The 27,967-nt window shown below is 44.4% G+C and overlaps 2 protein-coding genes across 3 annotated transcripts in view; one reads left to right on the top strand and one right to left on the bottom strand.

Moving 5' to 3' along the window:
- Positions 1-27,965, bottom strand: part of LOC143028741 (dynein axonemal intermediate chain 7 homolog) — a 36,151-nt gene extending 8,186 nt beyond the window's left edge. The window contains exons 1-12 of the mRNA XM_076191111.1: positions 26,248-27,965; positions 25,384-25,570; positions 23,729-23,869; positions 23,250-23,321; positions 22,672-22,770; positions 21,929-22,015; positions 15,258-15,402; positions 14,475-14,593; positions 5,877-5,934; positions 4,928-5,092; positions 2,190-2,352; positions 1,610-1,733 (exon numbers count right to left, since the gene is read on the bottom strand). Coding sequence (XP_076047226.1) covers positions 1,610-1,733; positions 2,190-2,352; positions 4,928-5,092; positions 5,877-5,934; positions 14,475-14,593; positions 15,258-15,402; positions 21,929-22,015; positions 22,672-22,770; positions 23,250-23,321; positions 23,729-23,869; positions 25,384-25,570; positions 26,248-26,429 — 1,542 coding nt within the window. The 5' untranslated portion in view covers positions 26,430-27,965. The remainder of the gene's footprint in view (positions 1-1,609; positions 1,734-2,189; positions 2,353-4,927; positions 5,093-5,876; positions 5,935-14,474; positions 14,594-15,257; positions 15,403-21,928; positions 22,016-22,671; positions 22,771-23,249; positions 23,322-23,728; positions 23,870-25,383; positions 25,571-26,247) is intronic.
- LOC143029134 (uncharacterized) lies at positions 18,711-21,337 on the top strand. Of its 2 annotated transcripts, none has more exons than XM_076191581.1 (2): positions 18,711-18,964; positions 19,997-21,337. In XM_076191581.1, the coding sequence occupies exon 2, from the start codon at positions 20,027-20,029 to the stop codon at positions 21,068-21,070; it is 1,044 nt and encodes a 347-aa protein (XP_076047696.1). In that variant the 5' UTR covers positions 18,711-18,964; positions 19,997-20,026; the 3' UTR covers positions 21,071-21,337. The 2 variants fall into 2 exon arrangements, with proteins under 2 accessions (XP_076047696.1, XP_076047697.1); XM_076191582.1 differs by having other exon boundaries at positions 18,711-18,984.
- Positions 27,966-27,967: the final 2 nt, after the last annotated feature.

Raw genomic sequence — 27,967 nt, 5'->3', positions numbered from 1 at the left:
TTCAATTCTTTTCTGCTTTTCTGCCTCTCTTTCCTCCTTATTCATTTCTCTTTTTATCCATACCTTTTTATATTGATCATTTGTTGCTAGTTTCCCTGTCTTGGATAGAATTTTCTCTGCCGTTGTTTGTGACCTGAATTTAATCTTAATTGGTCTGGTCTTATCTGTACTATATTTTCCGAGTCTGAATTTTTCCTCAATTTCCTTTATAATTTCTGGTTCATCTTCCTGGACTAATTTTAATAAACTGCTTACCCTTTCATTTTCCTCCTTGATTCTTGCGGTTCTATCTGGGTTATGTTTCTCTTCCATTCCTAATATAATTATACATTTCTTTTTGTCAGCTAATTCTCTTACTATATTCTCCTTCTGTCTCATCACTTTAATAACTGAGTCTTCATTATGTTCTTTCAATTGCTGTTTGACTATGTCAGTGAATGAAACCTTATTCCCTTCTTGAGTTATTCTCCAATTTTTAGCTTCTGTAGCTATTTTCTCACTGTTTTCATTACTATTCTTCTTCAATTTCTCATTCTCCTCCTTTACATTTCCTAACTGTCTTTTTAGGTCCTCTACTTCTTCAGTTAAGTTTCTGTTAGTCTTCTCTAGTTGTTCCAATCTTTCAATTCTTTGGAGAATGGAGCCTACATTACCTAACTTACGTTCCAAGTCCTCGATCACCTTATCAACTCTCTCCTCTAGTCTTATCAGTCTGGGGGGGGTTGTGTCCCCCCCACCCTCTTTAAATCCCTGGAACATATTCTCGTCACTTTCTACTGTATTTCTCCTCTCTATACTTCTAATCTTTACATTTTTATTTGCCATTTCGTCATCCGGTGGTCGTTTCATGTTGATCTTCCGCCCGTCTGCCTGGGCCAAGTCCTCCACATCCTCATTATCTTCCATTTCCCCAGTAATCCCTCCCCCTCTCCTCTTTCCTTACTTTCCCACTACCTCACGAGCAATTCCCCCCCCCCTGCAAATACAAAAAGGCACTTCTCTTTGCGTTGGTATCCTCAATCTGCACTTTTCTTCAGAGCGTTCGTCAAGCCGTCCGTTCGTTGAAAGTGTGTGTGTGTGTGTGTGTGTGTGTGTGTGTGTGTGTGTGTGTGTGTGTGTGTGTGTGTGTGTGTGTGTGTGCGTGTGTGTGTGTGTGTGTGTGTGTGTTATAGTCTCCAACGACTGAAGACTACCTTTCAAAGAATACTTATCATTTTTAACAATCTCTCCTTTCAGCTACCTTACTTTAAATCTCTCCTCTGACTGCGCCCCTTGGACATGGCATGAGCCCCAAGGATAGAAGAGATTGTAATCGGCAATACAGTAACGTATACAATAATATAATAATATTATTAAAAAAAAATACAATAATAATACACTTGGAATAATATGGACTCCAGGTTAATTTGGTCAATGTGGGCGAGCAGTCCCGTAGAGTTTGATTTAAAAATCAAATAAACAAATAAATAAAACAAAATAATCTGCCGGCCAGTGTATTTCCCAAATCAATCCTAAACAAACATATTTCATATTCTACCTAAATTCACCATCGCAAGCTTGACAGGCTCACCAAAACGAAACTTCTTGACGCACAAAAAAATCAAGTCACCTGTAGAACACACTGGTCCTCGTTGTACTTGACGTCGTGGAAGAAGTCACTGGACCAGTATCCTCGTTCTTCATCCCACAAGACCATCTGGGGGGGTTCGAACCAGAAAGCAGAGTCCGGTAATCTGAAAGAAGGCTTCTGTCGAAAGGAGTTCACTGCGCAGACCCAAACGCACACATACGAACACACTAATCATATACAGAATTATGAAAGGGATGGGAGTACTTGAGATGACTTATTAAAGTAGCTTCCCACACAGTGATAAATATCTGGAACAAACTAAATGAAGAAACAGTGGGTGCAAAAACTATACAAGAATTTAAGATCAAGCTGGATGATGAAAGATACAAGAGCGGGTCACTATGAGCATAGCTCTCTTCCCGTAAAATACAACTAGGTAAATACAACTCGGCAAATACAACTAGGTGCATATAAATACGCTATCGGGACCCGTAGAGTCTCCCCATTAAGGCTAGTAAATAACAGTGCGTTTAGAAATCTGTTTAGTCATAAAATGACAGTGACGATGAACAACGGCAATGACAATGACATTGACAACGACCACAGAATGAGGACAGACTTGATGGTGATGAGGAGGAGCTTCTGAAGTTCCTTCTCGAGTTGTCGCATCTCCTGCTCGATAGCTTCTGGGTCGCGCCGTCGTTGGCCCGCGGCCTCAGCCGGGGGAGGTGGGTTGAACTTGGCCCGCCACTGGACACGTCGAACGCTGTTGCAGTCCTCTACTGCAAGAAAAAGAGGTTTAATAAACGCTCTCCAAACGATTTCATTCAGCCCCTCCCCCACCCCCCAAATCGAAAAGTTACGTGGTCACGTTTCTGCCAATGTCTGCGGCGATGCTCACTTCAAACGTAAACTTGTTCGTAGGAGTATAGTAACGTTACGCAGAAAATCAGTCAGCAAGTCAAACAGCAAGGCATAGTTGTGTATTTACCATATTGTAGTATACAGGAAGGGATTTACGGTCGTGGGGTATTGTCTCTTATGTGGCAATCAATTGTGTGATTCACCATTCACCATGGTCTTGGATCACGTGTTGGACTCGTGATCGACAGCTAGTGCCCTCCCGGAAGAGAGCTCAGAGCTCACATATAATAGATCTATGGGTAATGCTGTGACCTTACACGCACGCACACACCCAACTCCCCGCCCACGAGAGTTGGAGTAACGACTCACAGCGCAGCGATACTGAAATTAATTCAACCCTGGGCGGGATTCGAACCCAGACCTCCGTAGTGGCAGCCGGGAACTCTACCAACCGCGCAACGAGTCGTGTGTGTGTGTGTGTGTGTGTGTGTGTGTGTGTGTGTGTGTGTGTGTGTGTGTGTGTGTGTGTGTGTGTGTGTGTGTGTGTGTGTGTGTGTGTGTGTGTGTGTGTGTGTATTTACCTAGTTGTATTTTACGGGAAGGGGAGCTATGCTCGTGGGGTCCCGTCTTCATATCTCATTTTATCTAAACTATTTTTAAATTCATGTATTGTTTTTGCACACACCACTTTCTCATCTAACTTGTTCCAACTGTCTATTACTCTGTGAGGAAAGCTGTGTGTGTGTGTGTGTGTGTGTGTGTGTGTGTGTGTGTGTGTGTGTGTGTGTGTGTGTGTGTGTGTGTGTGTGCGTGCGCGCGCGCGCGTTTAATTCACCATGGTCGTGGATCATGTGTTAGGCTCTTGATCAACAGCTACTACCATCCCAGTTGAAAACGCAAAGCTCATGTAAGATCCGATCTACGAGCAAAACAAACACAAACATATCCACAAACACAAATACAAACACAAATACAAACACAAATACACACACACGTACTCACACACGCACACAAACGCAAACACACACACCATCTCTTTGCTCAAGGGGGGCAGTGAAGCCGCCGTGTTAGTGATACTTTCATCCCGATGAGCAGGACTCGAGCACTGATTTTCCGCTTGAGAGGCTAAGACGCTACCACTATACCAGTCAACCGCGTATGATTAGGTCATTGTTATCACTGTATATCTACAAGATAACTACAACTTATCAACTGCGCAACATTCAGGCTTATGTGTGACACATTCTTTCACCTTTAATTTGCCATCTGTTTGGCCTAATCAGCGAAATAAGCTCTACCCCATTACCCTTCTTTTGACGCTTGTGATTGGGTAGGGGGTAGAGCCATAGAGAATATGGGACCAATCACATTGCGCTTTCTCCCACCACCCGCCAATCACAACTGACAGACAGGTGAGCTCTGTCTCGCAATTCATCCTGGATGCGTTTTAGTAGTTTTACTGTAACGGCTAAGTCTACACATGTTTTTCATTTTATTGATGTTTTGTTGTATCTATTCTCGACACGTGTGTTCTCACTACACTTGTTACTACTCAACGTTTATACTGCATCTGTTTTTGGCACATCTGTTCTAAAATCCCAATCCCGTTGCACGTAACTTCTAATAAACCAGCCCTAGTACAGGTGACTGTTCATAAACTATTTCTACTCAAAATCTCATTTTCACACCTTCTAAGCCGCCACTTTTACGCGCTTATTTTTGTTTCGTGTTATTTGCCATTCCCCTTTTAGTCGGTAGGCCCCATGCCTCGGATGAGCCAACTTATTCAAGTTCTGAAGGTTATTTTCACTCAGTATTGGTATTTTACATTGTCAGGCTTCTACCTCTCACCTCACTATATTTTCTGTATAGGGGGAATGAAATCTTTAAAGATTTTATTTTCTCGAATACCGACTACGTTGCATGCTTCTCCAATTACAATATCAAAATCTCGTGAGAACACGCATTGTTACGTTTCAGGTAAGTTTTGCAGTGACGTCATGATTTCCTTAGTCCAATTATCTCTTAATTTCATATTCAAGATCCTCCCCTAGAGGCGTGATCTTACAATCTTGAACCAATTGAATTTTCTCTTCCCCCACCCTTTCTCCAATCAGATTAGTTGTTACAAGTCTATATGCAACATTGTTTACTAAAGCAATCTCGAATCACTGCATAATTCACTTAGATTACATGTCAGCAAAATACGTCATACAGGCTCCCGGCCATTTTTATTATTCCAAGTGGAGAGCAAACTTGTACAACTCCTCGCTTACGAACTGTTGTTTGCCAAACACCCAACTCATAAAAATAAAACCCTCACCATTCTACCCCACTTTCTACCCACGTCTCTATACCAGCCTCTTACAACCCGTTCCAATAAAACAACCCCTAACACCTGATTTGATCACAGTTTGTGTATGAAACGTGATTCTGTTGTTGATTTTCCCAGCGCTCTTGTTCATCACCTGTGCATTCAACAGGTGTTCTTACCTTGGGTGATGGTGCAGTTGCCCACTACCCTGGGCTGCGGGGGCACCTGTAGGAGGTCCATGGTGTACACGCCGCCTTGGACTCTGTACCGCCGTAAGTTAAGCTCACCAGGTTGAGTCTCCGTTAGGTGAGGCGGCTTCTGCTTCCGAATGTCAGGGGGACCACCTGCGAAGGGGGGGAAGGAGCAAGGAAAACAGATTTTGTGTGTGTGTGTGTGTGTGTGTGTGTGTGTGTGTGTGTGTGTGTGTGTGTGTGTGTGTGTGTGTGTGTGTGTGTGTGTGTGTGTGTGTGTGTGTGTGTGTGTGTGTGTGTGTGTGTGTGTGTGTGTGTGTTCAAAACACTGGTTAGTAAGAAATCTTACCATAGAGTCAGTGATTGTAAAGATAGGGAGAAAGCATAGCCGCTTTCAGCAAGAACACTTATGTCATGCCCAAGTGTAGACAAGTGAAGGTAAAGAAAGTAGACGAATAAGGTGAACGGTGTAAGTATTAGGTTTCAGGAGCGAGGAAGGTGAGGTGAGGTGAGTCGGGACATAGGTGAGGCAACGGACATGCATTCTACAGTAGACGATATTTTTATTATTATATATATATATATATATATTTTTTTTTTTATCTTGTTCAAATTCAGACACCTGTCCATGGTAGACCGCACTCGCGCACTCACTATCGACCAAGCAATGTCACGAAAAAAAAGAGAAACGATTACATAATAGATGAATAATATATATACATATATATATATATATATATATATATATATATATATATATATATATATATATATATATATATATATATACATATATATATATCCAGGTGACGAGTAACAATAATGACTATTCATAATTTCCGTGAAAATTTTAGTTCAAATGCATTGCCATTGTGATTAATAGTTGCCCATTCCAGCTACTTCACCGTGCCGACGCTGGAGCACTTTAGTACCTTACCGGACTTCCTTCCGTACTTACTTAAATCCTCTGCTTTGGCTTCGTCATCGTCACCAGCCTGCAACAGCAAGCACACGCATTTGTCTAACTCTTAAGTCAAAGGTACTGAAGACGGTTGGGGTTGGTAATATATGACAAGGCCAGGGGAGAGAAATATGAGACCGGGATATGTGTTTATTAGGTGAGAATCACATCGCTGAACCGATTTCGACTTGTCTTTCTTAAGCATTGGTCTTATGATTTGCTGTTGACTCGCCTGGCGGATTTCAGGACCAGTCGAACCAACAGCAAATCATAAAGATAGCATTTGAGAAAGAAATCGAACCCCGTCCAGCGGTGAGATAGTCACCTAATAGAGCCATTCCTGAACCCTGTGTTTCCTTCTCCTCATCTTATCATACCTGTCTGTACAAAGTTCTTAACGTTGGAATTTATGTTCTATAAATTCTCCCTCTACTGTGAAGAGTAGCGGATAAACATTTCCTCCCGTTCAAAACAGAGAAAACAATGAAAGACAAAACATGCAAGCCTTTACTAAGACCCCGATGGACTTATCGTCATTATTTCTTTGTGTTTTTTATGGGAGAATATTTTTTTTATGCCTCTTACCTCAGAAGAGTCGAAAGGTTCTCCATCGGCGACATCTTGGCCTGCTGGGAGAAATGCTGTTTAAGCCAAGGAACTTTGGTACACAGGGGGGAAAGGCAAGCCATCTGCAGGAACTAGGCATTATACAAAGCATTAAGACCATTGTCAGTTTTGTTGTCACTAGGACAATGGTTATATTTATTGTGGTTTTAAGTTGTCGTAGCAGGATTTATCTCGGGGAAAATTAGTAATGGTACGTTATTGCATTTAGAAGAAGCATTAGCACATCGTCAACTTTTTACACTACTGAGAGCAGCAGTATGAGAGAAGGAAGTAGGGTTGAAAGGATTTTCCTTTTCCGCACAGGCCACACATCCTATTTCGTACGAGTCCACGCCTCCTAATCCATACATGATGATTGGCTGGCTTCCGGAAGACGTTGCGACTCCACGCCAGGAAAAACTGGTTGGTGATCAGTGGTAGAACGTTGAACGACTTCGGTGAGTCTCAAAAAAAGGGAATGACCCAAGATGTCGTTAAAACTTTTATCACCAGGTTCACAATCCACACATCTATCTTCGATGAATGATTTTGAAGGTATTCTATACTTCCCCATTTTCACAAAATTGTTAGAAATAATCAACTAAGTTTGTTATTCGGATATAAATGACACTGTTTAATAACCTATGAAGGTCTATGAATTGATAGAACTTTTGATGCTGGGCTTTTATGCGTTGGAAAATCCTTTGAAGTATTGAAATAACTGTACAGAATAGTTAATGGAGCGGTAGTTGTAGTACTACTGATAGCAGGAGTAGGAGTAGTAGTAGTAGTAGTAGTAATGGTATTAGCAGTAATAAGAATAGTTATTGCAATTATATTGGTGGTGTTGTAGTTGTTATATTTCATATATTCGTCTAGTTATTCAAGGGCGAGTTCATCTGGAGGTGCAGGTTTCTTTGCCTGTGGAAGTGTTGCTGTCCTATATAAGAGGATAGGATATGTAAGTTATGATATGTTTGGTTATGAGTTCTGTTGCTGTAGGAAGTTGTATTGGGATGACTGATACATCGGTATTTCATCACCCAAGCTTTGGTGTATTGTGATTGTTGTTTGATGGTGCAAATGAGACAGTAGGTGGCTATTGTGGGTTGTGTAAATCAGATATTTTAGAAGAGTACGTAGTATTGGCAGAAGGGCCCCGTGCTGGTAGCTGGGAGCATCGTTTTCTACCAATCAGGTGACCACGTACTTGACGAGAATGTCTTGTTCATAGACGTTTTAGTGTAGTTTCAAAACTTCATTTATGTTGATGTGAAGACAGCCATGGAGCTTGAATGTTTGTAGGTGGTTTGTTGAGTGTTGTTCCAAGTGTCTTGAGGAATGGATTGTAGTCTGTTACTGACAATGTGGTGAAAGCATCGAAAGGGGCGTATGCCCCTTCTCGAGTCGCCTTGTCGGCTTGTTTGTTGCCGGGGATACCTACATTAGATAATACCTAGCAGAAGGATTTGAAGAAGGTAGATATTTGGATGATCCATGAGTGGGTATCATGAACCAGTGAATGGCGAGAGTTGAGGGTGGAAATTGCTTGTAGGACGCTTCATGAGAACAAGATAACAATATAATATAGAATGTGGAGGAGGAAGTTTTGAATAATATATAGAGTGGCGAGTTTAGCAGAATTTATCGGTGGAAATTGAGGCCAAGATGAGGGGTGGGATTAAGATTTTGATTTAATGGGGAGACTGCTACATGGCCCAATCTGTGGTCTAAACGGAAACCTTCCGTGCATGAATAGATGCAGCAGAGGGGTGTTGGGCTGTAGAGAATTACTGTCTCCTTCTCAAAGACTCATATTGTAGATCGTTGTAAAGCTGTGTGTCTGCAGATGTAAAGGTGCTACCATAAGAACTTTGATTAGAAATATGTAAATAGAAGTGGGTACTGCAGTTGTCTGACGTCTCAGGTAATAAATGAGATAGTCCCTGCAGAATCGGGAAGTCCAGAGATACGACTATTTACACTCGAAGAGTTTCGAATCTGAGTATAAACCTTACCAACCTGTTTGTCCTCTTTATTTTTTTTCGCATGGAGTATGGGGCAGGCGTAGCCACCCTTCCAAATCAATGGGGAGGTTAGAAAGGACTCGAACCTCCCTATCCACTGTCTCTCTGCACATCTACCCAACAGTGAGCTTATCGAGCCCTTGCCAGTGACACACCTCACTAGATGGGTTCCACAAACAGGGTGGGTTTCAGGTACAGGGGTCCGGTAGATCTGGAGGTTCCTGATTTCATTTGTAAGTAGGAGGAAAAGAAAGGAATACCCGTGAGCTGATAGGGCCAGCTTGAACCTGTTCCATTCGTTCCAGGCACTGCCTTAGATGGAGAGACAGGAGGAGGTTAGTGGTAGTAAGAAAAGAGACGATTGGTTCGTCAGAGCAACGCCTAACCTCCCTTAGTGAAGCTATCTTGTGTGGCATGGATGTGGACAAAAGAAAGAATGGTCTTCACTGCTGTGGAGATCTGTTAGCACACCAGCCCGGGTCTATGGGCTAGTCTCAGATCTGGGGCAGCGTGCTCTGAGCCAAGCGCCGTGGATAACGGAGTGATGGTAGTGGTGGTAGTTGTTGTGGCTGTGGCTGTGGTTGTGGTGGTGGTAGTAGTAGTGGTCGCAAGTGTACTGCGAGATGTCCAAAACTCATTCAGTTGAGTCAAGTTAAAAGATCCGCTTAGATACTAGGAATCATGTCATGTACTGTATTAGTGAGAATTATTTCTACAGGTACAAAGGAAGTCTTATGCACCAAGATACAAACCAAGCTAAACTCTAGATAGTGAGGAAGCTAAATATGGTCAAAATATCAAAGTTTCTGAAAAAAACCATAATATCTAAATATCAGAGACATAGATTTTTCAAGTATCACCTCGGATCTGAGGTGGAAGAGGGCTTAAACGTCGATTCTGAGTTACAAGAAGCGACTAAAAGTGGAAGCATACTAGGCTAGCATGCTACTTACTTTTGACACTTTGTTTGAGTAGAAACAACTTCGGTTACAATATTCTAGACCTTCGTAAGAACATCTCAACAATGTGTCTAACATTCGTATTCTAGGTTTAACTGCTCTTAGTTCGTCATTCAGCTCCTCATTATATGACGCAAAAGTAATTTGACATTTGGATATTTACAAAACAAAAATTCGTAACCGAAGTCGTTCCTACTCAAACGAAGTGGCGAAAGCAAGTAGCATACTAGCAAGAAGTGTCTAGTGTGCCACCACAATAAAGAGCCAAGCAAGCAAACTTTTCGGTCATGCTAGACTCTAGGCCGAGTCTACATGAAGCACTGGGAAGCTTCTCGAATCAGTAACGCTTACCGGCAATGAAGGAGAGTTATAATCAACTATGGTATTCCGAGGCAGAATCAGCAGTATTCCACAGACTATTCTTTGGCTATTCAAACCAATGGGAGGAGATTTTGTCATGTACCTACCGGGTTGCATATCTATATTTGCCCAACTATTTCCCCACTCCTGCAACTTGGAGCCTCCAAATTTAATTTCTTCCACTTAACCTAACCCTGAGCCTCAGCCTCCCACGTTTCCACCCCCAAGAAGCCATAAACATTATCAGTAGATCATCAAAGATCCAAATATTGAGACTTTTGAATTGGCTGCAGATCAGTTTGGTAAAACCATTTTCTCACGACTTGAAACTCACAGTAGTCACCTCCCTCTTTTCTCGCCCTTAGAAGCGAGCTATCATTATTGGCGTCCAACATTCATTTCTAAAAAAAAAAAAAAAAAAAAAAAAAATTCTCTCCATCAGATTTTGTCTCAACCAGCGTAATAGTAGGTTAGTTCTATGTAGCCCTTATCTACAGTAGGTTCTCAATACTAACTCAAGTTAAATAAAACATTGTAAGTTGACCCTTACCCTTGTAAAAGATTTTATGGAATATGATGGTCAAATGAGGGTCTCAATTGAATAAGATAGGCTGTTTTGTCAATGCAACAGTGTGTGTGTGTGTGTGTGTGTGTATATATATATATATATATATATGTATATATGTATATATATATGTATATATATATATATATATATGTGTGTGTGTGTGTGTGTGTGTGTGTGTGTGTGTGTGTGTGTGTGTGTGTGTGTGTGTGTGTGTGTGTGTGTATTTGTGTGTGTATGTGTATTTGGGGGTGGGGGTAGGTGAATGTGGGTGAGTGTGAGTGTATGTGTGTGGGGGGGGGGAGGGCGCGTGTGTGTTTGTGGGTGGATGGACAGATTGTATTTAACCCGTAAAAACAAATTCAGATTTGTCTGACTGTAACATGTCTTACCTTGAAAATAATCACGAATTAATATTTACAACTTATATTCCTCTCGGAGGGCGGAGAACCATATTGGGGGACGAAGAGTGGGAGGAAAGGGTTTATTGGACTAGAGGTCTGTTGCCGGGGCCAGCTTGGATGCCCAGTAAATTGGCTCCAGTGACTCCACCAGGGATTTACTAAGCCTCGTACTCAGAACTCTGTCGCTTTCTGATGCAAAAGAGAAAGGGTCTTCTGAATTATACACAAATACAACCATGTATACATGTGCGCGTGCCCACATCACCCCTCCTTCCCTCCCACACACAGACACTGCGCCCGTCTGTCATCCATACCAACTACATACATACATACATATACCAAGGCTTTTTCCCCCTTCCAAGGGAGGTAGCCACAAAAGGAAAGGCATAAAAACACTCCCACCCATTTCATCCCTAAATACACTCCACACCCCTCCCACCCTTCCTCTCATCTGAGCACCTCCTGGATGACGGGTCATCCCTGAACCCTGCCCACCACCCTGGGTCAGAAGCAGTGTCGCAAGACACAGTACATCCACAGCAAGGCCGCTTCATTTAATCGGCGACCCCCCCTCTCCGTCCCCCTTTGCATATAAGGAGAGGACGGGGAGAAATCCCTTCGGGCTGCGTCAAAATTTACTCACACATACTACCCCACCCCCCACCCCCCGCCTATTCCTCCTCATGCAGTCACAACATCATCCATATACAACCCTTCTCCACTCACCTCTGTCTTCCGTCCTCTCCCTTCCTTCCTCAACAGACATTCCCCTCTTCCCCAAAGCCCCCTTCACCCCATCCATCCACCTCATCCTAGGACGTCCCCTCATGTTCACTCCCTCCACATCTGCCTTCCATACCTCTTTTACTAGTCTTTCTTCACTCATTCTTTCCATGTGTCCAAACCATCCTAATATTCTTTCATCAACCCTCTCTCCCAAATCCTTTTTCACCCCTGTTCTCCTCCTCACCTCCTCATTTCTCACTCTATCTAGCCTAGTAACCCCCACCATACTTCTCAGACACCTCATCTCAAACACATTCAAACTCCTTCTCTCTTCTTCTCTTATGTTCCACGTTTCTGCCCCATACAGTGCTGTTGGCACAATCACTCCTTCATACAGTCTCCTCTTCGCATCCATTCCCAAATGTCTATTTCTCATTACACTCTTTAAACCACCAAGGCATTTACTCGCTTCTCTCAATCTACATTCTACCTCCACCTTCACTCCACCTTTTCCTGCTACACTTGCACCCAAGTATCTAAAACTATCCACTTCCTCCAGTCGCTCTCCCTTAATGTTCACTTCCAGTCTACTGCCACTTTCACCCCTTGTACATCTCATCACCTTACTTTTACCCACATTTATCTTTAGCTTTCTTCTATCACATACTCTCCCAAACTCTGCCACCAGCTTCCTCAATCCATCCTCTGACCCTGCCACAAGCGCAGTGTCGTCCGCAAACAACAGCTGGCTCACCTCCCACTTTTCTCCATTTTCTTTAACCATCTCCAATCCCTGACTCACTACCCTAGCATTCACCTCTCGCACCACCCCATCCATGTATAAGTTGAACAGCCAGGGCGACATAACGCATCCTTGACGAAGTCCCACCTTTACTTCAAACCACTCACTCTCTCCATTTCCAATCCTAACACATGCTCTACTACTCACATAAAAACTCTTGACAGCTCCCAAAAGCTTTCCTCCTATCCCATAAATCTGCATAACCTCCCACAGTGCCTTTCTGTCTACCCTATCATAAGCCTTTTCCAGATCCATAAAAGCCCAAAAAACATCCTTCCCCTTTCCTATAGCTTTCTCACATATCTGTCTTACCACAAAGATCTGATCTACACAACCTCTACCCGTCCTAAATCCACACTGTTCCTCACCAATTACTCCTTCTGTTCCTCTCCTAATCCTCTCAATTAAGATTCTCCCATAAGCCTTCCCTACTACACTCAACAGGCTAATCCCTCTGAAATTACTACATTCACACTTGTCCCCTTTTCCCTTGTAAAGAGGAACTATACAGGCACTACTCCAGTCCTCCGGTACTTTACCCTCTCTCCAGCAAACATTAAATAATCTCACCAACCAGTCCACCATCACTGAACCTCCCTTTTTCAGACATTCTGCATGACATCCATCCAGACCAGGTGCCTTACCTGCTTTCATCATCTTTACAACTGCCTTCACCTCATCCTTCCTTATTTCTCCTCCGTTCTCCTCACTCATCACTCTCATTTTCTTCGTATTTCCCACTGCAGCTATCTTTCCTTCCCTATCCTCCTTCACATTTAGCAACTCCCTAAAATATTCTGCCCATCTTCCCCTCACTGCCATCTCTTCCATTATCAACTCTCCATCTGTACCTTTTACCTTTTCTTCCCTACTTGATTCGCCTCCTCTTCCTCTCTTAATTTCTTTCCAAAACATCTTTTTATTACTTTCAAAATTTTCTGTCATACTCCTACCCCATTTCACATCTGCTCTCCTCTTTGCCTCCTTTACCTTTTGCTTTACTTCTCTTTTCTTTTCTTTGTACGTCTCATATGACTCCCCTGTCCTCTTTTGTAACCAATCTGTGAATGCTCGCTTCTTCTCTTCTACAACCTTCTTTGTTTCCTCATCCCACCATTCACTACCCTTTCTTCTATTTCCCCCTGTCCTTCTTGTTCCACACACCATCCTTGCACACTTTAAGACTCCCTCCTTGAACCATCCCCATTCCTCCTCCACACCCATCTCTGCTCTATCCTTTACTCCCTCCCACTCCTCCTTCAGCTTCTTTTCGTACTCCTTCTCCTTTTCCTTTTCATTCAAGGAGTTCACTCTAAGAACCTCCCTACCTTTTGTCCCTTTCCTCCTTCTCCATCTATCCTCCACTCTCAACTTACCTTCCACCAAAAAATGATCTGATATTCCCCCACCTTCTCCCCTTAGCACATGTACATCCTTAACTCTTCCTATCATAATCCTATTTACCACTACATAATCCATTAGCGCTCTATCTACCACCCTTCCCTCCACCACCCTCTCCCATGTGTACTTATGCTTGACTTTCTTCCGAAACACTGTATTTGCTATCATCAACTCTCTTTCTAGACACATTTCCACCATTAGCTCTCCACTACGATTCTTTCCTGGAACTCCACACTTCCCAACCACTCCATCGATTGGACCATTTCCCACTCTAGCATTAAGGTCTCCCAGTACTATTACATTGACATTTCTTCCTAAACCCTCTATGCACTCATTTAAATCTATCCATACCAACTACTGATAGTTATTCATCATCATGCGTTTCCCTTTCACAATTCAAGACCCCAGTTCGAATCAGCTTCACGATGGAGGATCAAACCATTCTCGAGACGTTTGTTCTTATCGATCTCCCTCCTTCCCCCCCCCCAAAAAAAAAATAGAGAAATAGATAGATAGATAAATGTATAAGTAAATTAATTCATAAATGAAGAAGGGACCCGCTGGTAGCCATTGCATGATACGAGTATATCTTATGAGAGTTGAATAATGGATTTGTGATAGTACACATTGTACTGTGTATACAATTATAATGTAATAGATACACAAAGTACGAGGCTGATACGATGGTATGTGGACCTATGGGTAACGCCGCCCGGACCCTAACCTTAACCTTGCACCCATAGATCCAGCGTGCTAAAGTGCAGCTTACATGCACAACTGTTTGTTGTTCGTGGCCGGCCACTGCTACCAGCACGCCAACATGAGGCGGAGGGGACTGCGATACTGGTGGGAGCAGTGGGATATAATCACCCATGAAATATTGGCGTTAGATGGTACTCATCCACTAGAACTTGTTCACCCAAATACATAAATAAGAAATAACATTTGGATTCGGGAAATGACAATGTTGTGATCGAATAATATATATATATAAAAACCTGGAACGTGGTAAAAGCCGATAGGGCAGGTCCTTTCTCAAGGGGACAAAGTAAGGATCGAGGATTTGGATTGAGTGTATATAAAGTCATGCTGAACCTAGAGAAACTCAGAACGAAACTAGTCAGGAATAGACTCGGACCTTCACTTATGTTTTCTTTATCCTCCTTTCTCAATTTGCCATCATGTTTTATCAAAATAAACGGATAATGAAATAGAAATAACAGGGCAGGACTCGCAGTGATGGATTTAGATTGGACAAATTTAGATTTAAGGAAATAGGCAAGAACTAATTTAGCAACAGAGTGGTTAACGAATGGAATGGAATAGACTTAGTAATTGTGTAGTGAGAGCTGAAACTATTGGTTGTTTTAAGAGAAGGTTAAATAACATTATGTATGGGGATGATAGGTGTTAATGGACACGAAAATGCATAGTATAGGCCTTATGATCTCTTGCAGTCTCCTTCATTCTTATGTTCTTATGATTTGTCTTTTCGCGAAGTACCTACTGGAATAGTCTATCTCCACCTGGGGCGCGTAGAAGGTGCGTGCGAACTGAGAGTAGTGATCGTATTCTGTCCGCATGACTCTGACCACGCACTCACTCGTCACCAGGTCAGCTGGGAGGGTGAAGGTTAACCCAAGCTTCTCGACCTGCAAGAAGGAAGAACTTCGTAAATGGGGAGCGGTGGAGGGGAGGGGAGTTAAATTACGAACACGGACACTAGCCAATGGTGTAGTAGTAACGTTACTACACAATGGTGACGGTGTTTGTCCGTGAGAGAATGGATGGAATAAGCCAAATAAGGCTGCTGTCTTGGCAGCGGAATGGAATTTTTTATGTAGAAGGGTATATTTCATAATCAGGAGCACTGAATAATTTAGGTTACAAATTACAACTAACCATACAGAATATTACTACAAACATTTATAGATATTTAAATATTGATATGTGGAACATAAAACTGTTAACAAAGATATATTTCCATAAGGCATGTCCCAACGGGGTGACAATTATTAATGCAGAAATTAATTATGGTACACGTATTCTATAGAAAACGAATTCTTCAAGGCGTGACCTTGCTACAATACGTTTTGCTGGGCGCGATAATCGCTCAACGAGGACTGTTCATGGCCCAATGATGATCGTCAAATGATTATCTAAATAAATAGAAAAAATTGAGTGGAGATTTTTTATTTAGAGCTGCAAAGTACGAGGCTGATTTTTTTTTTTTTTTTTTTTTTAATGAACTTACCAACGCGTTTACCCAAATAGGATGCCATAAGGTAGGATACGCGTCACCCGCCATTGGCTGTGTTAGGAGGCTAGTAATCGGACCGAGCAAAACATACTTTAATACGGATGCGCTTGCCACCAGGAATTATTTTCTTAGAACAATAGAAAAGTTTGGTGAGCTAGGTTAGGTTTTCTTGCGTCATGTGAAAAAAAAGAATAAGAAAATTAATATAAAAAAAAATGTTCGTTGATGATTTGGTCTCACGGAATGCATGTATCACCTCGATATTGAGAAAGAGTAATCAATTCTAGTCACTGTTAAACGGAAACATCTGATACCATCTATGACGATAAAGTACAAGTAGAATTCAGCTCTTTAGATAAAACCCCAGAGGAAACTGCAACTGAGATTTACTCTACTGCAAAACCGCTATTGAACATGAAAACAGATTTCATTATCAGCAAGAGGTGAAGTTGTGATAAATAATTCTATGGGCTAAGATATTTTGACCACGATTATATGTGTGTACGTGTGTGTGTGAGACAGAGAAACTGATTTTCACTGCTTCGGTGATGCGCGAAGGGGCTATGTGGTGATTGGGTTGATGACGAAACATCATCACGTTGTACTGGCGGTGCATTGCATCCGTGGGCCCCTACTCATGAGGAGCGAAATCATTAATAATAATTAAATCTTGCTGGGGTAAGGCTTTTTCCTCGTGGGCGATAGGACCACCCATAATATGTTCTTACCAAGCATGCTGACGTAAGGGCCTCGCCTGAAAGCCCTTATCGGAGGAACTAAATGCATCACATGACACCGATGACCCCATCCTGCAGTATGAAAGGACCTGGTGTATTCGGCTAAGCCAGCCCAAGTCGTGTAATGACTATGACTATTGGCCAAGTGCGTTTTGGTGTTTTGTCCATAGCCAATCACCCTAAAATGAAATGCACGGCCTTAGAGGGAGGTGCTTAGCATTACCGAGATATCCTTAATGTTTTGAGACAGAAGGAGAGCGGACGCTTGTCGACTGCTCATAGACCCAGGTCAGTAGCTCAGATTCTGAAACTCTCACATGCTCCTTCATAGCATTCCATGATTCACACGACCGCGCCATCCTCTGCCACGTCACTCCTGCAAACTTCTCGATCTCGTCTATATATTATATATATGTGTGTGTGTGTGTGTGTGTGTGTGTGTGTGTGTGTGTGTGTGTGTGTGTGTGTGTGTGTGTGTGTGTGTGTGCTTGTATTCACCTTGGTCTTTGGATTGCGTGTTGGACTCGTGATCGACAGCTATTTCCCTCCCGGAAGAGAGCTCAGAGCTCGTATCACCGATCTATGGGTAATGCTATGACCTTTCACACACACACACACACCCAACTCCCCGCCCACGAGAGTCAGAGTAACGACCTGAAGCACAGCAATACCGATATAATTTCGGCCCCGGGCAGGATTCGAACCAAGTACTGCGGGCACCACCATGCTAATAGTTCAGCGCTTTACCAACTGCGCCACCGAGTCGTGCCAACTGCGCCACCGAGTCGTACCAACTTCGCCACCGAGAGAGAGAGAGTGTGTGTGTGTGTGTGTGTGTGTGTGTGTGTGTGTGTGTGTGTGTGTGTGTGTGTGTGTGTGTGTGTGTGTGTGTGTGTGTGTGTGTGTGTGTGTGTGTGTGTGTGTGTGTGTGTGTGTGTGTGTTTTCCTAGTGTTACCTAGTTGCATTATACGGGAAGGGAAGCTATTCTCGTAGCAACCCGTCTTTGTATCTCTCAGCATCTAATTTGTTCTTAGATTCTTGTGTGAGTGAGTGAGTGAGTGAGTGAGTGAATGAGTGAGTGTGTGTGTGTATGTGTGTGTGTATTTATACTTAGGTGTGTATGTGTGTGTTTGTGTGCATTTGTATATGCAGCACGTGTATGTGTATGTGCGTGTCTATTCTATTCTCTCATATATTTGTTTGTTTCTTTACGTATCTGTTGATTTGTTTGTTTAACACCAACTCAGCTAGAAATCCCAGTAAATACATATCAACTACTTATATTTCTATGTGTCTATTCTGTAGACTTCTACTTATTATTTAGGAATGAATTGCATCACATATACCAATAAAAATTTGCACATAGATGACTCAGTGTCATAAGGAATCGCAAACAAACTGTGGTAGTATTGCATCACATGTTTCAATCATTCTGTATGACATTGCGAATCGACTCGTGACGATAGGCACAAGAAGATTCTCGAAAATTGTCAATCTCGTGATTTTATTCAGTCGGAGACTTCTCAGATTATATTTAGAAATGCATTGCATCACACAGAACAATAAATATTTGTAAATGGATGAGTCATTGTCATAAGGTATCGTAAACTAAATGTAATAGGATTGCATCACGTTTCTATCATTTTGCACGAGATGCAAGTCAACTTGTGCCGACGTGAACATGAAGTTCTAGAAAGATGCCATTTCCATGGTTTTTATCATTCGTTAAATTGAATATTATAAACGTAATACAAACACCCTGCCTTCTGTTAGTGGTGCCAACTGCATATATACCCATCAATTTTCGTCACAACATGGTAATAATTGTATTATTGAACTACGAAATGTGGTGAAATATCTAATAAACACGAACTGTCAACTCCACTTTATTGCGTCATGATGACCCGGCAGGTTTCTGCTGAGGGCCTGCGGCAGACTATGCAGCTAGTATATAAGGCGTACATGAGCTGCCAAAGGGTAGTTGTTACCGTGCCAACGTCAAGGAAGACTGAGATAGACTAAGAGTTTGTCAGCGAGAACCATCATCCTACGTGTTAGTCTCTGCAGTTAAGAAGACAACGTTTTGCACCATCACATCTGCTGATGTTCAAGAGTATCAGTTGCATAAGCGATAGCCAATTGTGAATCGGGTATAAACTTGATTGTGGCCAAGAGCTCTCACCAGCCCTGCGCTGAATATAATCGGAGAACCTCAGGTAGCAACAGAGGACTTTCGGTGAGACTAACAAGAGTCAGTTTCCTTTTCAGCAAAGGAAGGTAAGTAGGTGGGTACCAAGCTCATGGAGGAGGAGAGAACAAGCCTCGCACTTGTTTATCAACTCGAGCCAATTTCACAGTCGTTTGGTCACGTCCGAACTTCTTCGGAAGCAGGGCAACCAACCCCTTTGCGTTGGCAAGCCTGCAAACGAACGTTAAGATGAGAATGGAACTGTCCAGCGTTGGTTGACTCGTCAACGCGTTAATTCGTTTGCACGCCTGCAGGTGGTGGGTCCCATGATAATGTTTGGTGAAGGCTGGTAGCTCAAATACCAAGCATATGTCGCCCATTTGCTTTCGTAGTCGTTAAGACGAACCCGAACAGCCTCTGAGAAAACGGGCTTGTGTTTGAAGAGAGTTCCAATGCACGTTATGGCAACTAAAAAAAAAAAAAAAAAATTGGTGCTCGTGGCCATGTTTCTGGTCCTCCTCCAGGGCCGCCGTCGCCAACGCGAGGACCCACAGCCTTTCGACGATAAACCGTAAGTATCCCTCACTCACTAAAGGCCGCAGTCCAACAAGGTCTTTCTCCCGGTGCCCTAAGGTCGCCGAGCCTGCGGTCCCCAGTCTACGCTTCCATGACGTCTTTCTCCCCTTTACCCTAAATATGACGTCATAACTGACGTCATCACGTAAAGAGAGAAAAACGACGTCATGGATCCGTCTCGTCCTTATTACTGGGGCCCAAGGGCGTCTTATGGTCGACGATCTTGGCGCACTCGGAGGATGTCTTCGGCATGGCCCCTTTACTCCCGCAGGGTTTGACGCGCGCCACGCCACGCCACGCTCCGGTGTTGTGTCCCGACGGGTGCCCTGAGGACGACACTTGGAGGATCAGAGAATAGAGGACGACCTGCGGAGGGAGAGAGACCCGAGGCTGGAGACGGAGCGTGGCGTGGGAACAGGTACGTATTTCTTCATTCACCTGCAGACAGCGAGGAACTGTGTTTGACTTGACTTGTGGGTTGCAGCTCGGCGGATACGACTGCGACAGGAAGAAGATGCCCCATAAAGGATGCGGAAGATGGGGCGGGGGCGGCGGCGGCGGCGGCGGCGGCGGGGGCGGCGGCGGCTGCTCCAGCCAGCCCTCACACCCTCCCTTCGTGGGCTGTGGGCCGCCCCACCCCCCATTCAGGGGCTTCGGGCCGTTCCACCGCCCATTCATGAGCTTTGAGCCGCCATTCATGGCCCACTTCCCTTGCGGGAGGGGTGGCCGGGGAGGATTCCCCCTCCGAGGAGGTCTCCAAGGAGCAGGACGCTGCCGCCCTCCCTTCGGAAGGGGAGGACTTGGACCCTGGTTCAAGCGGAAGGGCTGCCAGAGGCCCTTCCAACACCCACACATGGGTGGCAGGGCCTTCCGGGGTGGCGCCTGGTGGGGGGCACCCCATCCATGGCACTGCGGATCCCGGCGTTGGCGCCGATCCTTCGGCAGGGACGCTCTGACCGCCGCCACCTTCGAGCTGGCACGCGCCCTCCTGACCCCGAATCTAGAGGACTCCGACTCCTCTGAGGAGGAAGAGGAGGAGTCGCCCTGTCATCGAGGTGGTCCGGAGAACGAAACCGAGACCCGTGCCACCTCTAGAGGAAAGCCCTCTTCAGGACCACACACAGAAGGAGGAGACGAAGATTGTGAACCGACGGAGGAATTGGCCGACTGCTGCCGAAGTGGGGACGTGTGGGAGGACTGCGGCCAGGGAACTTGGATGACGGAGATCGAGGTGTGGCCCTACGCCGAGAACGAGGTAGAGGCCTACGTGCTGGAGGACGGGCGTGTGGAGGTACGCTGCGAGCACGCCCACGGGGAGACGCCGATCGCGAGCAACACCCACGTGTTGCCCAGCCCGCCCTGCGGACCCGCCACCCTCACCACCGCCCACGGGCCACCCAACGCCCAACCCGGCGTACTGGTCCTCCTCGTGACTGCCAAGGAGTCCGAGGAAAAGGAGAAGGCACCCACACCTGCTGAGGGAAGAACAGAAGGGGAGGAACTGCCTGCAGAAGACGCAGAGATCGTCGACATCTCCGACGCCATGGAGAAGTGTTAAATGAAACAAGAACTACACGTCCAAGTCTGTCAGTCTGTCACCGGAGGTTGGGGAATGCCTCGACAGCTCACCCCCCTTTCAGAGAGGAAAACTTCAAGCAGAATCTCTGTTCATTCCCATCATCGCTTAATATGATTATCTAAGTAGAGAACTATAACCATCCACTGTATATGGGTATAGACCCAAACACTTGATATAGGATCCTTCCAAATATACCTTAATTCCATAATGTGTACTTTTTTCCAAATAAAAAATACTTGTAATTTATATGGATTTTCTTTGAAAGCCCAAGTAGTACAATGATATCAATAAAAAAGTCCATATAAGACATCTATAAACCATATGAGCTAAAGCATAGGGAAAAGCTAACTTACAAACTTGATACTTGTAAATGGCTAACGCTACATTATTCTACCTAGCTGGAGGGACTGTGTTAAGAACATGAGTTAATGTTAATATAATTAAAAACTTAAAGCCAAAACTGTACATGACTAAATAAACTTTGTCTATACTTTGGCAATCTTGGGGCGACACAAAGAAGAAATGAAGACCATAAAAAGAGAGATATTACCCTTTTGAGTCATGGGGGGGGGGACGAGGGATGAACTATTTAACCCCTCAGCTGACGAGGGTACATCACACTTGACGACATTCAGAATAAAACACAGCTGAAGAAAAGAGCATGTTGGATACTAGCATACGTATATAACCCCCTATAATTCCCCTTCCTGCTATGAAAGGAATCGGCGGAGGACGGCTAAAGCGCACTTACCACCTTCTTGATATCTTCCTTTTCTTTTTAATGTTTCACATTTTCTCTCAATTGTGTGAGTTGTTAAGTTGTCTCTGGCCACTCACCTCGTGTACGTTGTTTTTAGGAGATCGAGCGGTGTTAGACCAAAGGGCCAGCGCCACCAATGGAGATGAATCGAAGAAGGAGTAGACCTTAAACGAAAAATAGATAAATCGGTAAATAGATTAAATAAATCTATTAAGTTAAAAATACATGTTAATTAAATTAGTATATCGGTAAATAAATTTGCTGAAGCACATATTTTCTGGAGATAATTTTCGGTGCCTTTTATATCAAAGAAAACAAAAATAACCTCACCCAATCAGCGAAGACTCAAGAAAGGGGAGGAGCTAGCGTCTACAGTAGGTTTACGTTCATTTGTGACTTCATAATTCGGGAATCTTTTATCATTCGGTAAGAAAAAAAATCCATAATGTAAGAGAGGCAGAAGGAAAACACACAAGTAGAACAAGAATTTATTCTTTGACTAGTTTTGCACTGTGGTGCTTCTTCTGAAGCACCACAGTGAGAAACTAGTCAAGAATAAACTCTTGTTCTAGTTGTGTGTTTTCCTTCTGCCTCTCTTACAACCTGTCAGGATGTCTTCACATTTCCATGACAAACCAGAATACTAGAAAGTGCCTCTGGTACCTGGAATTTCCTAAATATGTAGCTTTTCGTTTCGAATATTGAAAATACCAGTTTTGTAGTCTACCATCGAAACATCGTTTCCTTTCATGTTCCTAGGATCCTCTAGGCCGCCAAACCACCCGCTTTCACGGAATCGTGAACTCCGTTCATTTCGTACCTGTGTCTCGTGGTCCAGATGCCCTCGTAGATCGAGAAGACAGCGGTAGGTGGCCTGGTCCAACTTCGATCTCTGCGTTTCCTGCAGTGACAGCCAGATCTGTGGAACACACTGAATCAGCATCACACAAGAAGGGTCCAAAAAATTCAAGTATTTCTTTAAATCGCACATTTAGATGCTTGTGAAAACTGGGAGACAAAGTGTGTTTGTTTGCGTGTTGTGTGTGTGTGTGTGTGTGTGTGTGTGTGTGTGTGTGTGTGTGTGTGTGTGTGTGTGTGTGTGTGTTCGTGCGTGTGTGTTCGTGCGTGTGTGTTCGTGCGTGTGTGTGCGTGCGTGTGTGTGCCTGCGTGTTTGTGTGCATGTGTGTGTGTGCCTGTGCATGTGTTTGTGTGTGTGTAATTATGTATATGCGTATGTATGTTCTACGTATGAATAGAATTGTGTATGCATGCGTGTGTGAACGTATGTGTGTATGTATATATGTAAGTATGCGTGCACGTATGTATGTGTGTATGTATGTATGTATGTATCTTGAATGCATACAGCCATGCAAAATGAAGAGGAATTACACAGCTTACCTCCCGCCAGTCCTTGAGTTGTTGAGCGCCGCTTTGGGCCGTATCCATGACCTCATCCAGCTCGGAGATGACCTGATCGAGAGTTAAAGAACACTTGGAGGTATCACAGTGATCCATCTTACCATTGAGCCTCTTACCGCCTAGCTTTTACAAAAATACAAGATCTCTTACTTATCAATGGGTTTAATGATGTTGCATATATAAGAGGTTTGCTCTCCTTTGTGAGGCGATAGTTTAACCAATGCCCACACCCACATAAGAAAAAAAAGTCAACTACCCCTTCCCGCCTCAACACCTTGTGGATGAAGCGTTTCCCTGCCCCCTCCCCCACATCCCTCCCCTCCACCCACACAGCAGAACCCAGCATCTGAAACTGGTTTACCCCCCACCGATTCGCCAAGCAGCGATTCCCGTCTCCATCTGCTCGTCCCCAGAATGGATGCGGGGAACCTCCCTTAGCGTCGCGCGCACTGACGTACATGGACCAGTTGTGGCGTGTGGTCGAGACATCCCTGCAGGGAGGCTGTGGAGGAGTCCTGACGCCAGAGGCTCAGGTACCGGTTCATCTCCGGGACGCTGCTAGCATCCGGCAGGCCGTCACAACGCATCATCCGGTCCCACTGCGGGCAAAACCGAAAAAAAGAAAGAATAACAGTAATTGTAAACGTGAATGATGAGGAAGGTGATGGTGATCGTTCATGGGCCTACTCCACATGAACAAGGAAATATGTAGCTTTGTAGAAGTGTCTCGGCTTACTCCGACTTGCCCGGGCATTTGTAAGAGATTCCCTGTAACCAGTCGGGGGCAGTAGACCGCAGGGAGGAACTATTTAGCAGTTCCAAAGAACCAGGATAGGCCTAGCAACCCATTGGTGCTCAAATTTTGCTCAAGAAACGCAGAGACACTGATAGGTTCTGCCTACTTTGCACCTGGTGAGAAAAGTGAGAAAGGTGATGGTGATTATGTTGATAGTGATGATGATGACGACGACGACGAAGACGACAATGATGACAGTGGTTATGACGACGACGATGGTGATGATGATGACGACGGCGATGATGATAATGATTATGACAACAACGATGATGATTATGATGACGAGGACGATGGTGATGAAGACAATGATGACGATAATGGGCAATTTCATCTCCTTCTCACGCCGTCGGTAGTGAAGAAGATGAACTCACCTCGTCCTCGACCGGGACTCACCTCGTCCTCGACCTGGACTCACCTCGTCCTCGACCTGGACTCACCTCGTCCTCGACCGGGACTCACCTCGTCCTCGACCGGGACTCACCTCGTCCTCGACATGGACTCACCTCGTCCTCGACCTGGACTCACCTCGTCCTCGACCGGGACTCACCTCATCCTCGACCTGGACTCACCTCGTCCTCGACATGGACTCACCTCGTCCTCGACCTGGACTCATCTCGTTGTCGACCGGGACTCATCTCGTCCTCGACCTGGACTCACCTCGTCCTCGACCTGGACTCACCTCATCCTCGACCTGGAATCACCTCGTCGTCGACCTGGGCTTACCTCGTCTTCGACCTGGACTCACCTCGTCCTCGACCGGGACTCACCTCGTCCTCGACCTGGACTCACCTCGTCCTCGACCTGGGCTCACCTCGTCCTTGACCTGGACTCACCTCGTCCTCGACCGGGACTCACCTCGTCCTCGACCTGGACTCATCTCGTTCTCGACCGGGACTCACCTCGTCCTCGATCTGGACTCACCTCGTCCTCGACCTGGACTCACCTCGTCTTCGACCAGGACTCACCTCGTCCTCGACCTGGACTCACCTCGTCCTCGACCTGGACTCACCTCGTCCTCGACCGGGACTCACCTCGTCCTCGACCTGGACTCACCTCGTCCTCGACCTGGACTCACCTCGTCCTCGACCTGGACTCACCTCGTCCTCGACCTGGACTCACCTCGTCCTCGACATGGACTCACCTCGTCCTCGATCTGGGCTCACCTCGTCCCCAACCTGGACTCACCTCGAGCTCGACCTGGACTCACCTCGCCCTCGACCTGGACTCACCTCATCCTCGACATGGACTCACCTCGTCCTCGACCTGAACTCACCTCGTCCTCGACCTGGACTCACCTCGTCCTCGACCTGGACTCACCTCGTCCTCGTCCTTCATCTGGCCAAAGGTGAGCTCCATCTGCTCGTGGCGAGTCTGGAGGACGACCTGTGTGGCGGCGAGCTGTTCCTCGCGCAGGCGCTCCTGGACCTTGGCCTCGGCAGCCCTGCGGGCGGCCTCTTGGGCCTCGCGCTCCTTCCGGCGTGCTTCCTCCGCCTCCTGAATTAATCTAGAGGAGGAGGAGGAAGAAGAAGAAGAGGAGGAGGAGAAAGAAAAAGGAGAAGAGGAGGAAGAGGAAGAGGAAGAAGAGGAGGAGAAAGAAAAAAGGAGAAGAGGAGGAGGAGGAAGAGGAGGAAAAAAGAGAAGTTGAGGCAGAGGAAGAAAGAAAAGAAAAGGAGGAGGAGGAGAAGGAAAAAAAGAGAAGAAAAGGGGGAGGAGGAGAGGAGAGTGAAATGAGGAAATCGAATAGTAATGAAAAGAGGAAGAGGAAGAGGAAGATCAAGAGGAAGAGGAAGAGCAAAAAAAGGGGGAAGAAGAGAAGGAGGACAAATAATAAATTCGTGTTTTTCAAAAACCAGTTACCAGAAAAAATGCACCGTGTTTACCCTGAGAGATTTAAGTATATGAAAGAGAAAGATACTTAAAAAAAAACATAGAACATTTTATATAGGGCTTTTCGCAAATCTTGAGGAACATTAATCTATTCTTTGACAAAGAACTTTAACGTATCCACCCAGACAGGTCTATGTGACAGTGGAGGACGTTTCAACAACCCTGAGCTCCCCTATTATGACGGCAGTCAACCTGCAATTAACCAACTAAATCTATTCCCCTATCTATCAGTTAGTTTCTTTACACACCATGCACCTATTTGCTTGTTGCCTTGTTCACATAATTTGCACAGACCTGGCTTCTTCTGCCTCTCGTTGTTTACGCTCCTGTTCAAGTCGTCGAAGTTTGGCTTTCTCCTCCTTGCTGAGTTTGCGCGACCCGGGCTGCAAAGAAAGATCCAGCGGGCTCAGATATTCACTATGGTGACGTTTACAACTTGATTTTTTAACGTCCAAAATGTAACGTCCACTAGCCATGACAAGTAACACTCCAACGTGCTTAAATATTCACTGTGATGACGTTTTTAAGTTGGATTTTTAACGTTCAACATGTACCATCCACTGGTCATACAAGTAACACTCAAACGCACTTAGATATTCACTAGAATGATGCCTACCACTATAATTTTAACATTCAACATGTACAATTTGTTATTGCAAATGGGTTTGATCATGCTAGTTCATCTGAACTTGGAGGAGATTTTTTCATTAGAAATGTAGATGGAGAGATGACTTGTACTTCTCTTGTCACGTTCCATTACATTTTTATTTCCCCGTTTTTCTTACTTCAATCTAACAGTTCAGTGTTTTCATTTTATTTTAATTAAGTTACAGTATGTGATTCTGGAAGTATAGTGTAAAAAATTGTGTGACCAAGAATGGAAATATGTGATGAAAATATGACGACAGTGCGAGTGTATGAACCAGGGAAGAAAGAAACAAGATTGGGGAGAGAAGTACGAAGAAGCAAGAAGAAAACGTAACCTGAGTGGGGAGAGGCTTACAAAGATGAAAATTAAAGTATTTATATCTGGAAACACGAATGCAAATCAAGTGATGAGGTGGCTGGGGAAAAGTAAGTAGGAATAAAGCTTGTATTAAAACCCGCATCTTCCTTCACCCACCTTCGTCTTCTGGTCACAATATCTCAACATATCTGGATATAAAATGGGATACAGACTAACGGATGTAAGGAAAACGATGGGTGTACTGGTACAGGGAATGGCGGTGTTTACTAGAACAAAGGTGGCCATGATGGAGAGTATAGAGAGTTCGATAGAGCTGTACAGGAACGACATGTATGTTGATATAATACATCCAATAAGATTACAAATATCCTAATGTGATTTAATTTTGTATCACGTTTTCTGTGTACCATCGTTTGTTATTTTGTATTGCTGTAACTCAAAACGGAATATAAAGCTTAAAGTCCATGTTATCAAGAAATTGCCACGGATCTCAACACTTTTACGCCAGGTTGTCATAATAATGGGTGGAGGATTCGAGGATGGACTGCCTAAGGAGTGTATATATGGTGTACCCGCTCCGCAGTCCACCTAGTGTTGGTCATATATCACAACAAGCAAATGGCCAGATTAGGATTAAGTAGATCACTTTTGTGCCAACAATCGACAAGGCCTCGTTTCTAATATCATTACCAATATTGTAATGGCTCCTAGCAGCACAGGGCTCGTTCTTAATCCCATGCATTTATCACGATAAATAAAGCTCTACTGTACTGTCTGTACACACAAAGCAACAACTCATAGTTGTCCCAGCAGACCCTCCTTTGGGCGAACGCTCCTATCTGGTACGCAGAGGAAATGCCCCGGCGCGCTGGGCAAAAGTAGAGTCACCCCTCCACAAATCAAAGAAAACCCATCATTGTCTTGTTTACCAACAAACATGATATATATTACATTTTTCACTTCAAATGTATGTGGGATTTTGTAGAAATGAGGATGAAAAGATAAGCAGTGCGTTGTTTAAGCAATTTGAACATGTCAACAAAATAT

The sequence above is a fragment of the Oratosquilla oratoria genome, chromosome 10 (assembly GCF_046742065.1).
Source record: "Oratosquilla oratoria isolate Oo_2021 chromosome 10, ASM4674206v1, whole genome shotgun sequence".
Classification (NCBI taxonomy): domain Eukaryota; kingdom Metazoa; phylum Arthropoda; class Malacostraca; order Stomatopoda; family Squillidae; genus Oratosquilla; species Oratosquilla oratoria.
This window is presented reverse-complemented; position numbering and strand designations above follow the sequence as displayed.

Bases quoted from the DNA above. Each gene is read 5' to 3' on its own strand.
- LOC143029134 (XM_076191581.1), top strand. From the start codon at position 20,027: ATGCCCCATAAAGGATGCGGAAGATGGGGCGGGGGCGGCGGCGGCGGC.